Source organism: Sturnus vulgaris, chromosome 13, assembly GCF_052056855.1.
Source record: "Sturnus vulgaris isolate bStuVul1 chromosome 13, bStuVul1.hap1, whole genome shotgun sequence".
In the NCBI taxonomy this organism is placed as follows: domain Eukaryota; kingdom Metazoa; phylum Chordata; class Aves; order Passeriformes; family Sturnidae; genus Sturnus; species Sturnus vulgaris.
This window is the reverse complement of record NC_142255.1, coordinates 17,318,136-17,333,991: the sequence shown is the minus strand read 5'-3', so window position 1 is coordinate 17,333,991 and position 15,856 is coordinate 17,318,136. Positions and strand designations below refer to the sequence as shown.

Below are 15,856 nucleotides of genomic sequence, written 5' to 3'. Positions count from 1 at the left end.
AACTAAAGCAGCTCAGCTGTCACGCTGTGCTGAAATGGCCAAGGGCTGCTCGCATTTCTTCTGCCTTATGTATAACAAGTCTGCCAGTTTAGGAGTGTGCTGCCTGGCAAGGAGTTGCATTGTTGGCTGATGCATCTGATCTTGCCTCAGGAACTGTATTTCTCATCTCCTATTTCCATTAAAGAGTTTCTCCTGCAAAAAAAAAAGTGTCCTTCTTCGTACAGGCTTCAAGTAAGAAACCATTTATAACCACCACTTGACCTCAGAAATAGTCTTTGGAACTCTGGTTTTTGATATTGGACATTTTTGTTCTAATGCAGCATTTCAAACATAATTTGATTAAATAAATCTTTTAAAATATAAATCCTCGCCCAAGCCTTTGAAGAACTGTTAGAAATGTTCCTCTCACTGCCAGAAAATGCTTTCACTCTTTCTATAATCTGAAGAAAGCAGAACTTTCATACCTTTCAAAAACCTGTAGTAGGTGTTATAGAGGGTCCTCATGGCCAGTTCTTGCAAAGGCAGCACATGATCTGTTTCTGTCCCTATAGATTTCACCTCTGCTGGCAGGAACACAGTTAACTGGCCTGATGAAAAAGAGAGCAGTTTCACCTCTGAAACTTGAATTGGAGAACCACAACTAGAAGGACACAAGACATTTAGAAAGTGGTTAGAAAAAAATAATAAAAGTAACTTCATAGGGAAACCCAGATGACCAACCCAAAGTAAGCCTGATACTGTTCTCCAGTGCAGCACCCCTCAAGGACTCCTTGCAGAAAGCAGTGCAATGGTGGGGTTGACCTTTAAAGGTCCCTTCCCAAACTACTCTGTGATTCTATGTTTCTACAGATTCCCACCTTCTGTGATGTGCTAGACACGGGACATTTGGAGGAATTACTCATCAAATAACATAAAGAAACAAGAACACAATCCCAAGGGGGTGAACCAAGTATGCTACGTGCCCATTACTTTGCCCAAGTGACAAATCTCTTTTAGTGTCTTGTTAGTAAATACTTCACTGAGGGGAGCAGTTTCATACCCAACAGTTTGCTTCCTGTATCTTGGATCAACCAGCTGAAAACAATCATGGATTTCTCAACTGTAACACGTGAGGGAAACTTCAAAAACTCCCACAATAAAAAAGATTTTAACTGCCACTGGGTGATTCTGTACTATACCTTTCCCCATCCACAGTTCCCTTGGAGGGCACAGGCTGGGTAGATGAAGTAAAAATAAAAACAACAGCCATGCTGTAGTGGGAAGATATCCTAATAAGTCTATTAGCCTTGCCCTTCCCAAATCATATATAGAAAGGGAAGGTTATTTGGATCCAGGGAGAGAAACTTAGCTTGTAGTAAAAATAATAACTCTTTACGTGATCCCTGTTGCAAGCGATCATACCAGAGAGACACGCATAGGAAAATTCTACTAAGAGGTTGGGGAAGTCAACAGGGGAATTGGAATTGTTTATGACAACTGAAATTTGAAGCCAAGAGCAACTTGTTGGGGCCAGTCCTAACAAATGGAATAGAAACACAAATTTGTCAGCCTTCCCAGATATTAGACCTAAAACGGAGGTAACCACTCTCAACCTTATCAGATGTGAAAGAAATCTCATAGTTCTCCTCTGACAACAAAGAATCTCATCTCTTCTGATTAAAGGAGAAACAGCCCAGAGAAGCAAACAAAAAAGAGCAGCATCAAACAGCAAGCAAGTCAATAAGCCTCTTGCTAAATATTTAATACTCTCCCACAACCCATTAGTGAGGTTAAAATAAGTGGGAATTCAGAGATTTCAGTATTCCAATGTTCCACTCTCAATGAGTTAGTTATCTCAATAAATAAATAAATCCGTAATGCTGCAATTTCAAGCTGAATAACCCCTTACCAACCTCACTAAGGAACAAACCTAAGAACTCACTACAGTCTCTGCAGTTCAGAGCTGGGACATTTGGTCTACTTTATGTAAAGGGTGAGGCTATTAATGCCACACACAAAATCCATGGAGGTTAAAAACTGGAATAGAGGATGGTCTAAACAGCTGAGGAAAAATAGGAGCTGCAGAAGAAGCCTGGTGGATAAATAAGTGATGGGCAAAAAAAGCTGAGACCACCTATTGGCTGCCTTCAACAAGACTGACAAATCCCTAACTGGGGACTCTGAAATCCAATCTGCAAAAAATAAGATCAAAATTTATTTTGAGTGCTGAGATCATCACCTCTCATATAAAAGACTTTTTTCAGTCAGTCTGACTGCAGGATGCCCAGACAGAGATTCAATACTTACACAAGGCAATTTATATTCTATTTTCAGAAATCAAGCTTTATGTCAGTAACAGCAGCTTGTCAGATTTTATTCTCCAGTGGAGGGCCAGACAGAGCACTAAAGCCTGGATCTTCAACCCTTGCCTGACCCATGAAAACCTTAGCCTAGTTGCTAATGCTTTCTTGGAAAGAATACAGAAATTCTTCACATGACCATTATTACACAATTTTAAAGTCTCTCAGCACATTATCAAATAAAACCTTTGGTTTGTTAACAATATATATGTGCTCTCCCCATACTGAAATTTTTTCTTTAAAATAATCTGTAATGTTTCAAGACGGTTTCACAAAAAAAGACAAAGATCTGTTTGGTGCACAAATGCAGACATTATTTTTCTTGCTAGAAATTATCTCTTTTTACCATTCATTATTAAGGAAGGAAATCACTTTTCATTCCACAGAGGCATTACATGAATCAATTTCATTGCAACACTTGCAACTCCTTTAGTCTCTTCTATACTAGATTTTTAAGATTAGATTCTATAATTCTGTACTGGATTTATAATATCAGAGATACTAGCAGGTGGTCTCACCAGCACTGTACATGTAAGAATAGCAAAAAGAACTGGTAGGATCTTCACAAAGGTCAGTGCAAAGATAAAATTATTTTAACTGGGTATAAGATGAAAACTTAAAACTTAAAAAAAAACCCCAACAACACGGTGGTTGTATAAAACTACCTAAACAGTTGGACCATCTCATGCATTATCATTACTGGTTTTGGTCACAATCAATACAATTCTGTTAAAATTAAGGTCAATTTAATATCTGCCTAACAATTTACAATCAGTTCTGAAAGAAAAAAGGCTAGAATTTATCTTTTCTGAAAAACAAAATTAGTAAAAGCTTGCAAGTCACACAGTTCAGCAGAACTGTAATCCAACTGCAAGTATTTAAATATCACCAACCAGCTGACACTGGAATATTAGAAAAACCTTAAAATGCCAAGACTCAGCATCTCCCATATTGCAGGAGAGTGCAGGCTGCAGAGAGGGAATTTATATTTAATGCGAGATCTGCTGAGAGTGAGCATACCAGAAATTTATAATTAGATGGTAATGGGGACAATCCTCTTCTGATCAGTTTTACACCAGTAAGGCTCCATTCATCAGGGGTGCTGATCCTAATTCATGCCAGTGTCAGGGCAGAAAGAATTAAGCCAGTGTCCTACACAGACCACTTTTTTCTTGCATTCTAACCACAAACATGAGACAGCCCAGGATATTTTTAAATCCACATGTAAAAATAAACCTGTCAATCCATAATTCCTAAAAAAAGTCACTTTAGTTAGTAGGTACCAAGACCTACAAGAAGCTGATACTGGGATGTAAAATGAGTGAAGGAGCTGCACATGATTTTTCAAGATATCACCCATAACGTACAGAAATGTGAGCACTTAGAAACAAAGAGATGCTGCAATATATCAAAAATTTCTTTGTTCATTCTCTAGTTCTGAAAACTGTGAAGCCTACACTTCTGGCCAACTTTTAAATTCAGCTCTAGGCCTTCAATTATTATTACAAATTCTTTCAGAGTAACTTCACTGTTATGCCTTAACACTAAAATAGTTAAAAGTCAGCAATTAACACAGAAAATTTATTACAAAAATAAAACAGAGCTGGGAGCTGCAGTAATCCCCCTCCAAGTAACATCAGCTCTGAATCAATCACAGACATACAAAAAATAGTGAGGAGAAGTTTTACAAGGACAGGTACACAAGACATCTGAATTAATTCATACCTACCCACTGCAACCAATGACTTTATTATACAGATAAGATGGGAGGCCTTTCAGGTGACTATTGTTATCCACATAAACATACTGGAGCTCTCGAGAACGACCTAAATCTGGGTTTAGAAAACAAGAAAAGTCAAGAGGAGAAAGGATGACATAGTGACAATTATAAGCAAAGCAATTCTCTTTAATTATAAATAAGTTAATCAGACTCAGTGTAAGCAAACATAAATTAGTACTTCTCAGTTGTAAAATTTCAGCCAATGGTTTTATTATGGATGAGCTGAAAAGCTGTTTAGAAGCAAGCATTTCAAATTACTAAAATAAAACAAAGCCCCCTTTCAGAAGCCCTGAAAATCCCATTATAAATAATTAAATTTTAACATTGACAAACTCTGAAGTCAGTTGGAAGAAGCAAAGGGACAATTGATTTCAAATCCTCAGTGCATACTTCAAGTTCATAAGGTCAAACCTGCTTTCATTAACTGGCCTCATGTCAGTGAAATCACAGCTTCTCTATCTTTGGGAAAGTGGGCAAGACAGACACAAGAATGTGCTCTGTCCCCCTCTTTCTTTTCTCCAAGGAGGGATCCTTGCTGGGATTCATTAGCCTTAACCAAATACAAGTGCAGTCATTCAGACTCGTGCAGTGAATTACAGAGCCCAAGAAAACACAAAGCATTAAAGTGCAGAATGTTAGACATCAAAAGTTGTGGCTGCAGTAAATGATCAATACTTCTGGAGGTGTGCTGCTTGCATTATTGCTCTTAAAATATTCATGGCTGGTAGTCAAAAGAAGTAAGTACAGCATGATTAAGTAATGCCTTTGTGGACTAGAAATCTATAAAGATACCTCTAGGTAGAAGCATATCAGTATGGAACTATTTTATTTTGCTTAGAAAATTAAAATTAAATGGAAAAATTTAGGTTTCTTGGAAGAATTCTCAGAAATGAGAATTTTGCTTATTAGCAAGGTCTAGTCAGTGGTAAAACTGTCTGGCATTAAAAAGAAGTGAAAAACCTTAATGAGAGACATTTCAAAAGACACCAAACTGAACTAAACAGAAGGGTCTGAAAGAGTTTTTGCTAGCAAGAAAGCTGATGTGTGGGATTGCTGGGCAGCCCAACTCATTTGTCACTGCCATGCCCTTTGAGACACTGGGGCAGGAAAAGGTTTCTGTGTTTAGTGCAAAGCACAAACCAGGAGAGCAGAGTCTGGAAGCCTCCTCCCAGGATGGAAGAGCTGTGACCCAGACAAACTGCATCATGAAAAACACAAATAATCTGTGTGCCTCCCAACTTGTTAAACTTTCATGAGTACCTCAGAGAGACTAGGATAAACAAGCATTTGGATGCATCAGCCATAAGTAAGACAATACCAATATTGAGTAATTCTGATTACCCATCTTTATCAGTTACCTTGGCTGGCAGAAATATAAGGGTAACTGGAGAAATGGGCACAGCTCTCTCTCCCTTGCATTCATGACCAAGAACAGAATAAAAATTAAAACCATTTCCATGACATTTCTATTCAGAAATCCTATTTGGAATACTGATCTCATTGCCTACTACAACAATAGGTAATGCAAACCCCTCCTTATTACTGAATAGTTTAATTGTACACAAGAGCTCTAAATACACTTAGTGCAGATATTTTGAGTGATCCCTCCCCAAACGTGTGTCCATCTTAAAATATACTGAATGTCTTCAGCTGTCACCCACTTGAATGGCAGCTGTGAGCACCAGAAACCTTAAAAGTTCGTGCTGAGGAGTGACATTATCAAATCTTTGATATAAAGAACAAGTGATGATACCAACAGAAAACGAAGAGATTAATTTTTTTTTTTTTAATAGAAGTGTTAACAGAGAAAAAAATGAGTTTGGGGTTTTTTTCCCCTTTAACACAGGCCCTTGCTTTGCAACTGTCTGGAAGTTTCAGGGACCATAATCTGGGCTTTGTTCAAAGCAGAGTCACTGGACATCAAGGGACACATTCAACCATCACATGCTGCTTTGACCCTGTCCCAGAGACATTCCAGCTCCCAGAACTATCTGCTGCATCCATCAAGTGTCCTGCCTCAGGATGGGAGCACAAATCCCTCTGCTGACTGATGGGCACTGCTGGAGATGCTGCTGAGCATCACCCCAACGAGATGATTTATTTGGGCTCAGTAATGCAGGGCTGAAAATAGTTTAGTGAAGTTCTGGGATATTTTTAGATGAAACAAAACCCCATTGTTATCCTACAATGAATAAAAATACTGCAACATGGAGGCAATGTAACACCATAAAATATTGTAAGGCTGGTGAGGAATCAGCCAGTACAATTTACAGCAGGTAGCAGGTGGATGGGACATGTAATGTTCAGAGAATGTTCCCTTGTGTTGCAGAAGCCACTTGGACTAAAAACAGCAGAAAACTATGGGTTGCTGGGATAGCTTGAATGTGCTACTGTTTAACTTATTAATTTAGAGAATGGCAGAAAATTTTTAAAAGAGGCTCATCTTGCTGGTTTCTACACAGATGTATGCAAATGGGCTGAAAATCAGGCAAGTCAAAAAAAGCCCTAAAGCTGTTCTTTTCATATGCACTGAGAGGGGGGAGTGAGGCTGCATCTCATCTCTTCCCTCTGTCTTTATCTTATGCTATGTTTAGATTCTAAGTTCTGAGTTGACTGCATTTCCTAGGTAATTAAAGCAAATTTTTGGATGTTAGACAAAATATCTCAGTAGGAAAAATTCAATTCCCAAAGCCAAATAGCCTGTAACTATAAATGTTCCTTTGATAGAGTTTCTTTGCATTAAATAACCAAGCATCTTCTAGACTCCAAAAGATTTTTTCCCAGTTTCAAATATTATCCATAAAGTTTAAATTTAAATAAATCATCACTTTGAAAGGATCTTTGTATCCCATCCACATTAATTTTTATGTCTTGTATCAGCCAACAAATATTGTTAAAAGTTCTCTAAAAACCATGCTTCTGAAGAACTCTGTGCAATAAGGAAGCTGCCCATCTCTGAAAAGGCTAAAGCTACAAAGAAGGTTTTCATGTGGCTTTTGCAAGCACTGTACTGTGTCTAAAACATTTCCACTTTCCTCCTTCCAGCCTCCCAGATCAAAGACCTCTCTCCCAGAAATGACCAAATGCCATGAGTCCTGAACAAACCCCAATTCTACTTTTTTTCTTTTTCTCCCTCTTTTTTTTTTCCCTTTTTTTTTTTTTTAACCTCAGGGCCCTGGCATATGCATTCCACATGGCTGAAGATGGAACAAAAGCTCTTGTGTGGCTGCACTGATGCTCTTTTAACCATACTGTGAGGGCAAGGACACAAAAGCAGCATATACTGAGGTAGAATAAGATCTTTGTTTACTCTGCACTGATAATTACTAGACCCATTTTCTAAAAAAAAGTGCACATAAATCCTCAAATAAAGTGATATAATACTGAATATTTGCTGTCATAACATCCCCTGTGCTGCCAGTACACTTGAGAATTTATGGCCTATTTTAATTCTATTTGTACTTTATAACACAAATGATTTTTATTTTTGCAGTGTCATCAGATTCACATTTCTGCTTGCGGTGGAATTTGTTTTCAGGCATTGGAGCATTCGCTAATGCTAAAAATTTTAAGTTAATTTTCTGTCAAAAGATAATTTATGTTGTAAGTAGATTGATATACAATGATCAGCAGATTTCTAAGACCATTTACTAAGGGAGCATGAAGTTACCATGACAATAATATAACTGTTCAGGATGCAGCTTCCAGTTCAACTTATACATATAATTTTTGGAGTTGTTCTTAAAAATTACATTATTAGGAAGGCCCAAAGGCTGAGATCCATAGTGTCTCATTTCTTTTAGTATAAACTGAAATACTCACAGCTGAAAAATGATTTTTATGTAACACTGGCAAATCCAAGACTTAGGTGTATTCTGCAGAACAAATTACTAATATTCACTATTGTTTACCCATCTGCTTGTTTATGAACCAGTTCTGAAAGTCAGGGAGTGGGATCAGGTATTTTTACTTTATTTTAGAACTGATTAAAACAGTGTCACACTGTTTTTCCTGAGGCACATGTGCCTGCAAACTTAAAGAATGTGCAGGGCAAAGAAACTCCTGATCCCTGTCCAGCAGGGCTGTGCTGCTGCTGGAATAAACCTTGCACTCATCAATCCAGGAACAGGAAAATGCAGATTTCCACTACACTTAACAAGAGGCTCTGCTGGCAGCTACAAGGGACAAACTTGGACAAAGCAGAATGGATTTCTGGTTGACATAGTAGATGTCACCTACCGTGTGAAATAAATTAAGTAAATAATGCTTTAAAAAGCATTAAGCCATTTGTTTTAAAAGTATTTCTTTTAACATGGACATGTCTAATAAAAAAAGAAAAAACCTCAACCATTCTGTCAGGAGATGAATAAATTCTCTGCTTTTCAACACAGCTCCCTAATTGCCAAAAATTGTTTTCACAATATTTGCTTGACTATCACTTGGAAGTATTTCTGTAGTATTTTTCACCATTACTTAGCATCCTTACTCAGTCATTAACTGGTAAAGTGAAGTTGGATGTAAGAATACACACAAAAGCCCCACCAGCCAACATGTGCAGCAAGCAGAAGTAATGCTACAATTATGCCTTAACTTCAGCAATATTCCAAGAAAAATATTTTCCCAAGCAACAGAAGATAGATTTAATCTTTTTGCTTTTCAATGCACTCTCTCTTCTACTTTATTTCATCACATCTTGACCACTCTGAAGCCTTCTGATTCTTCAGAGGAAGGATTAAACATTTACATTTATACTGTGCTGCTTTTCCTCTGAACTCTAGGATTTATGATTCAGTTTCATATCCACAGATAGCAAATTATCTCCAAATGTTCACCAGTGAGTCACTATTAAGAACTACTGAACAAGGTCAATTGACAGTCTTTGATGTTTCCCGTTATTTTAAAAGTTCCTTTTGAATGTTTTGAATTTGAGTCTAAAAATAAAGAAAAAAGAAGGTGTGTCATTATATTAGAGATTTATTTCCTCCTTTTGAACTTAAAACACTTTGGCAGATCTATGGCTCATCCAGGTCATGGCTCGCTCACAGATAAGCTACAAGTGCAAAAGTAGCAAAAACTTTTATCCTTTAAAATTTCACATCTCATCTTACTGAATTTTTGCAAAATTAAAACTGCTTAACTTCCTCTCTCATGGGAGTTAAAAATATTTGCCAAAATAAGGGAAGGCAATTTGCTTGGTTTAGTACTGTGGAATCTGGATGATGCATCCTGGAACTCGTTTTCTCATTTATATAATGACATATGCTAGGACATAACTGCAACACTTTGTCTGGAGACATTACTTGCACTTACTTTCCAGTAATATAAACTAAGGTGATAAAAAATTCAGGAAGATCAGTAAGCTCTTTAAAAACTGAACTGCTAGTACTGAAAAGATTAAGTTAAACCTATACAATGTAATTAATTTAGAAATTATGATCTCATTTTTAGCCATCTCAATTTCCAGCTTCTTTCCAATGTGATTATCATAACTTAATCTGCACCTAATTAACACCAAACTCTGTATTCTAGAAAAACTATTAATGGTTTTTCAGATAGCAGGACAGCTCTGCATGTGTGTCTGTATCTAGCTGAGATTACCCGGTGGCAGGGCTGAAAAGTGACAAGTTCAGAGAAGAGGATTTGCTTTTCCCAAAGGGAACACACAGTGACTGCCCCTAACAAACCCCCACACACTGCCTGCACCTCCTACTCCTGACCTGCTTCTACTCTTCCAAACTTTCAAAGGGTTGAGCAAAAGGCACATCAATTCCTCCCTGGGCTACTACTGTGGAAATTTTGATGGATGCCTGTACACAGCACAAACTAAACCTGCACTGGATTATGTGGTTCTTACACTCCTAATGCTGAAAAGTAATTTATATGGAGTTACTGGGACTCCACAACAAGTTTTAAACCCTAGTTGAAGAATCTTAGTTAAATCATCAGATCCAGCAAACAGAAACAGATCATTACCCAAAGTGGTGGAACTCAGATTACACAGTACTATATTTAAGCACATCATTTAAACTTTTTCCCCTCGGTTAGCTAAAAATAAAGCAAATTTGATAGCTGCCTTATTGCTTTAAAAAAAACCATGAAACCTTAACCTGCATTTTTTAAATTAACATATTTTCCAACAATATGATCCCTGTGACAGCTCCATAAACAGAGTCTGCAGGGACCACCAAAGAAACTCGCTTGTTGCTTTGTTTTTCACGTCTGGGGGCAGGCAGTTTGCTTTGCTGTGTGTGACCCCCCCAGGTGGGGACTCACCCAGGGGCAGGAATGCCAGGCGGTTGCCAGCCATGGAGAGCTCGTTGAGGCTGGGCAGCTGGCACAGGTGGCGGGGCACAGACCACAGGTGGTTCCTGTCTGCAGTCAGGTACTGCAGAGAAAGGCACATGTGCAGCCTCTCGGGTAACGTCATCAGGCGGTTCGTGGAGATGTCCAGAGTCTGCAGCTCCCGCAGGTCTCCAACCTCTGCACAACAGGCACGGAGAATTACAACTGCTTGCACAAAAATCACCACCAAAATATCCCCTCACATAAATTAAAAATCAAAGTTCATCAGCGGTGCTGCTTTTCTGTAAGATACTGTTCTAGCAATACACGCTGAAAACTGATACTCATAATTAACATCATCTTGATGTATCAAAAAGGTTTGGAATATGAAGATGATGGAGATTATCAGTATCAGCCAGGAACCTCTCAAGTATGAGATCTTTCATAGAGCATTCCTGAATTGTGACAATTACTGCTGTCAAAATAGCAAGCATTTTCCTAGACCTACATCAGAATGAGGGGGGAAAAAAACTCCAAACCAAAATGCAAACAAAAAAGCTTGCTGATATTGAGGGTGTTTTGCACAGCCCTAAACTCAGGAAAATTCAAATGAAGTTTTTTTTTTTTATAAAAATATTGAGGATGCAATGAGTGATTACTTAATATTCTCTTGCAACAAGAGTTACAAACACATGCATAGCACTTCTTGCTTAGTGACAGTCTTTCACCCAGCATACTTGGGAAAAACAGCTCTGTCTTCATGATACAGTTCAGAAGGGCTAGTTTAAATTAGAAAATAAATTTCTTGATTAATCAGTGATATGTTATATTGTAGGAAGATATTTCACTAAGTTCTAATCTACAGCTGAAATAATTACAGCTTCTAGAAGTTGGGGTTTTTATCATTTCAATAATTTAAAAGTAGATTTCATGTTTCAAAGAGTATTGAATAATTTCTTTAGGTAGGTAACAAACTAAATTCTTAAAAGTGTGTAAGACATGATCACACAAGCAGCCTCACTTGTGCAACAGTGTTTTTCCTTGTGTCTGTGAAACAGGATGCAGGACTGACTGACAAATAGATTCAAAATATGTTAAGCAGCTCTGCAGGGTACCTCATTGTTTATTTAGTTATTCTTTTACAGTTACTCTAAAAACTGGATAATTCTATCTATTATTTCCCTCAAACAGGAAGAAACCATAACATTTCCCCCCAAACATAGGGAATAATTTTGCTTTGTTTTTAAATACTTCACAGCAATGGACCCAACTCATTAAGTGTTCAGTGCCCCTAAAACTTGCTACAGTTCTCAGCATCTTGCAAACCCAAATGTACTTTGCTCTCAGCTGAATGAAACCAGCTTTTGCATCTGAGAGCTGCTAAAACAAGATCACTAGAATTTTCTACACTGAAAACACCAGACAATCTACACAATCCACAATCTGTACAATTTACAGCTCTATCACCCAGATTTTTTACAAAGATATAAATAGGGTAACACTGTTTAAGTTAAAGTTAAACAGAACCTGTTGTGCCCTTAAGCTCTCTGCAGCAAGAGCTAGAAAATTCACTGTTCCCTGAGCTCTGAGCTTGCACCTTGTATACTACACACAAAGAAGGAAACAAAACACTGGGTTAACCCAAGCTGTCTTCCACACAATGGGAAAAAGAAGTTCACCTTGGGAGAAACTGCTATAAATGTTACTTTCAAGACTGGAAACATGAAAAGCAAAGAAAGGGAAGTTGTAATTCAATATTAGAGATTTTCACACAAGTAATCATTAAACAAAATGCATGTGCACGTTTAGAGGGAGTTTCTGCCCACTGCAAACAATCCCAGCATCAACTACAATAAAGACTCACGAACACAGTTTATGCATCCTTTTAGAAATATTACTGACAGAAGCAGCTACTGTACACAGATGATCACATTCTTCAAACCTCTTAGCTTTGATGTCAACAGGAATAAGCTTTACTTGAAAAGGTTGTTTTTTTTTTTTTTACTACAGGATTGAAAATGCCTTTCCAGGCATCAAAATGACAAAAGCAAAATAATCGCTACTAAATAGCACAAGACTACTGTGCAAAAAGAACTGCAGCAGATCTCATTTCAAAAGAGTTTTATATTCATTGCAAAGCCATATGCTTGAAAACAGTGACAGGAAAAGAGCCACCTACATTCAGCCAAACCACTGACCACATGCAGTCAATAATAGGCCCAGCTATTTTCATGCACTAACCTTTTTCTCTGCCACTAAAAACAGTTCTCTAGTTCAGTTTAGGTCCAAAATCCCATAAATGTTACGGTTGGCAAAGCTGGCAGAGTTTCAAAGGCATTGCTAGAATGATATGTTTCAAATCTAAGAGGAAATAAAAGTATTCTCACTTTATCCTTCATCCAAAAAACACATACCCAAAATTCATCCTCTCTACCTTAATCTCCCAATGCATACCAGATGTAAACATCCACTTTCAACATCTAGTGCCACATGTTGCACAAACACCCACCGACCCACAATGAAGTTTAAGACCAAGGCAAACAACAAAGTGCCATCATATTAAGGATATAACCCTCATATTAAAGATATAACCCTCAGATTCCCCACCATAGTGCTCAAAGCTCAGTTTGAAGAACATGCTCAGACACTTACTAATGACACTAAATTGGTTTTCATCTCATTAAAGCAAAGGGAAACAGTTAAGAGGAATAACACAAATATAAACAGTCCATTAATAAGTTTTTCAAGCTTTTAGGTACTAAATGCTATGATCCTTGTTTTTCAAGTCTTGCAGCATAAATACTGCAGGAAGCCTTGGCTAACAAACACAGTGGAAGACTTGCAAATCTCTCTTGCTGTCAGCTCATCAAGCACTAGGATATACCAGAGGTGAACTTTAGAAATTTTCAGCAGATCCAGAAAACAAAATGGCTATTCCCAAACAAAAGAAGCTGACAAAGGGATTTTCAGAGATTCCCCCAGCACCCCCAAGGGTAAGAAAGAGACAAGCATTATACATCACCATTAGACCACATTGAGGAGTTCCAATTACATTTAAATAAAATTCATAAAAGTGTAATTTAGAATTTATATTAGCTCTAGGATTAACACTGAAATCAAAATCAATGCGGCAGAGCACTGAGCCCCATTCTGATATCAGAAACCAAAAAAATCCCCGAACTCCTCGGTAGCTCTGCTGCCCCCCCAGCTCAGAAGGACACAGATTTGTGGAGACAGACAGAGCCCAAACGTGACGTTCCCGTGCTGGTTTGTGTCCATCTGCAGGGACTGCTGCTGGCACATGGAGCTGGGCAATCCCAGATGGTCCCAATGTGCTCGCAGTGCACACACGAGGGGCTGACAGACCGGCAATCCAACACTCCCTGACCCCTCCTCCAGCCTCTGCGGGGCCCTGCAGTGCAGCAGACCCACACAGACCCACACAGGCTGTGTCCCCAAAGCTGCCAGCCTTGGGGAATTAATTTTATCCTTTTCTCCTCAATAATATGCAGATTCAGAAAGGATCACTCAGCTCCAAAAAGCCTTTCAATCTGTTTTAAGAGCTCTCTCAACTACTTGGAAAAATGGAAAAGTGAATTGTCCTCTGTGTGTTGGGATTTTCAACAAAAAGTTGCCAAATAGATCTGTCCCCCAAGACAATGAAAAAAGAAACATCAACATAACTTTAATATTTTTCTTTTAAAAAGTGAAACCTGGAAAGGATTTTAGGAAATGTCCAAAATCATTGACCTAACAAAATGGACTGTGTTTCTATAAACATAACTAGAATCAAGAAAAAAAAAATCTATTTCTGATTCAGATGGTTTAAATGCCAGTTTTTAAAATTAATTCCCATGGTTTTACGTGAAGAAGAAGAAAAAAAAAACCATCTGGAAATAAGCAGCCTATACAACATAGAGTAATTGCCAAAGGCAATTCAAACTTCCTTAATCTTTCTGAGGGTACAGGCCTCACCAGCTGCATGACCCAAAAATAACCAACAGTTTTTCTTTACATTTCAAGAGTAATCCCACCTTTCCCTGATGGGCCATAAACCAAAATTTCATCCAAAGATATATGAAACACATACACAGTTGGATTTGAGTGTATGGGAGGGAAGGGTTTACTTTAAACCTGAGTCCTTATATCCCAGTAAAGTTAAAAGAGGGACAGGAAAGGGCTACAGACCTACCTGCATGAGAATGCACCTCAAAGCAGGATATTAAGGGGAAGTACAGAACCTACAAGGAATGGAAAAAGGGACTGATCAGCAAAGAGAGCTGGCACTTAGAGGTCAGGCTGCAGAGGTTAAATGCAAACTGCCAGGAGGCCAGGAAAATGGGAACTCACAGACAAACAAATGGTTTCTCAACAAGAAATTAAGAGCAAGAAATGAAGAACTGATGTCAACAAGGAGTAGAAATTAGGAGGACAAACCAAATAATAAATTAGCTTTTTTGCACAATTTTTTCCTGTAAGAATAATGCTGTGTATGGGGACAGAGACAGAATACCTCATGGGAACAAGGACAAAGCACTGCAAATTACCACATCCATTACTAAAATGAAATGAGGCTGCTTAAAAAAATTTCCATCCCAGAATACTGAAGAAAAAAAAAAGGGTTATATATCAAAATTGCAGATTCAGCCACGAGGATTCTCAATGAATAGGACATTTTCTGGGATAGCAGCCTAGGGTTGGAGAAGAAATGTGGAACCTGTGTTCAAAAAAGCCCTGCTAATGTGAGCTCAGTGCTCCTCAGCATCTCAGAACAACAAGGGGAAAGAGCACCCAAGAGTAACCAGTGACTGGAACATAAACAGAAAGCAGAATGGAAATGCAGCCCAGATCTTCTCAAATGTAAATCATATCATACTGGTTTATCTTTGATGAAATTTCTTGGTTAATGGTAACACAGGAGTTTCACACCTCATGGTAAATTACTGGGATGGAGAAAATATTATTAGTGGTGGTGTTCCTCAAGGGTCTACACTTTGTTTAGCCTTCCCATTTTGCACCTGGGTAAAAAATAATAATTAGGTTTCAGGTTGCTGTCAGCCCAAGTATTTAAAGTAGTAGTAGTGTGGTAGAAAACCAAATTATCATACAGGAGGAAAAGCAAGAACTTCTAGATTTAAGGGATAGAAGTGGAAAGAAAAATAACAAAAAAATCATAATAAAAAGGAACAGAAAATCATGGTAAGAGGTGCTGCAAGCTAGGGCTCTGCTTGAAACTGTGAAGGAGGAGAGGGACTGGCTATACTTGCTCCTTCCTGAAGGGCAATTTCTATGTACAGCCAGCATTTTTTTTTTAGAAGGGAAGTTTGTTAATATTCCTTTGTATTGCAGGTCTTGCTATTTTCATACAAGCTTTTAACATTCTGCTACCCAAGAGCTCTAACAGGAGGTGATGGATCCTCTCTGTTCCAAGGCTGCAGCCCAGCACTAACAAATT

At 38.1% G+C, this 15,856-nt stretch overlaps 1 protein-coding gene across 6 annotated transcripts in view; it reads right to left on the bottom strand.

The window, feature by feature from the left end:
* Positions 1-15,856, bottom strand: part of LRRC28 (leucine rich repeat containing 28) — a 51,584-nt gene that overhangs the window by 9,237 nt on the left and 26,491 nt on the right. For 3 of the 6 annotated variants that reach the window (XM_014874565.2, XM_088172648.1, XM_088172649.1), the window contains 3 exons: positions 10,393-10,599; positions 4,069-4,171; positions 465-640 (listed from right to left, as the gene is read on the bottom strand). In XM_014874565.2, the coding sequence (XP_014730051.1) occupies positions 465-640; positions 4,069-4,171; positions 10,393-10,599 (486 nt within the window). Of the gene's footprint in view, positions 1-464; positions 641-4,068; positions 4,172-10,392; positions 10,600-12,642; positions 12,734-14,593; positions 14,643-15,856 lie in introns of those variants that run through there. The other 3 variants (XM_088172650.1, XM_088172651.1, XM_014874569.2) reach the window with 3 other exon arrangements.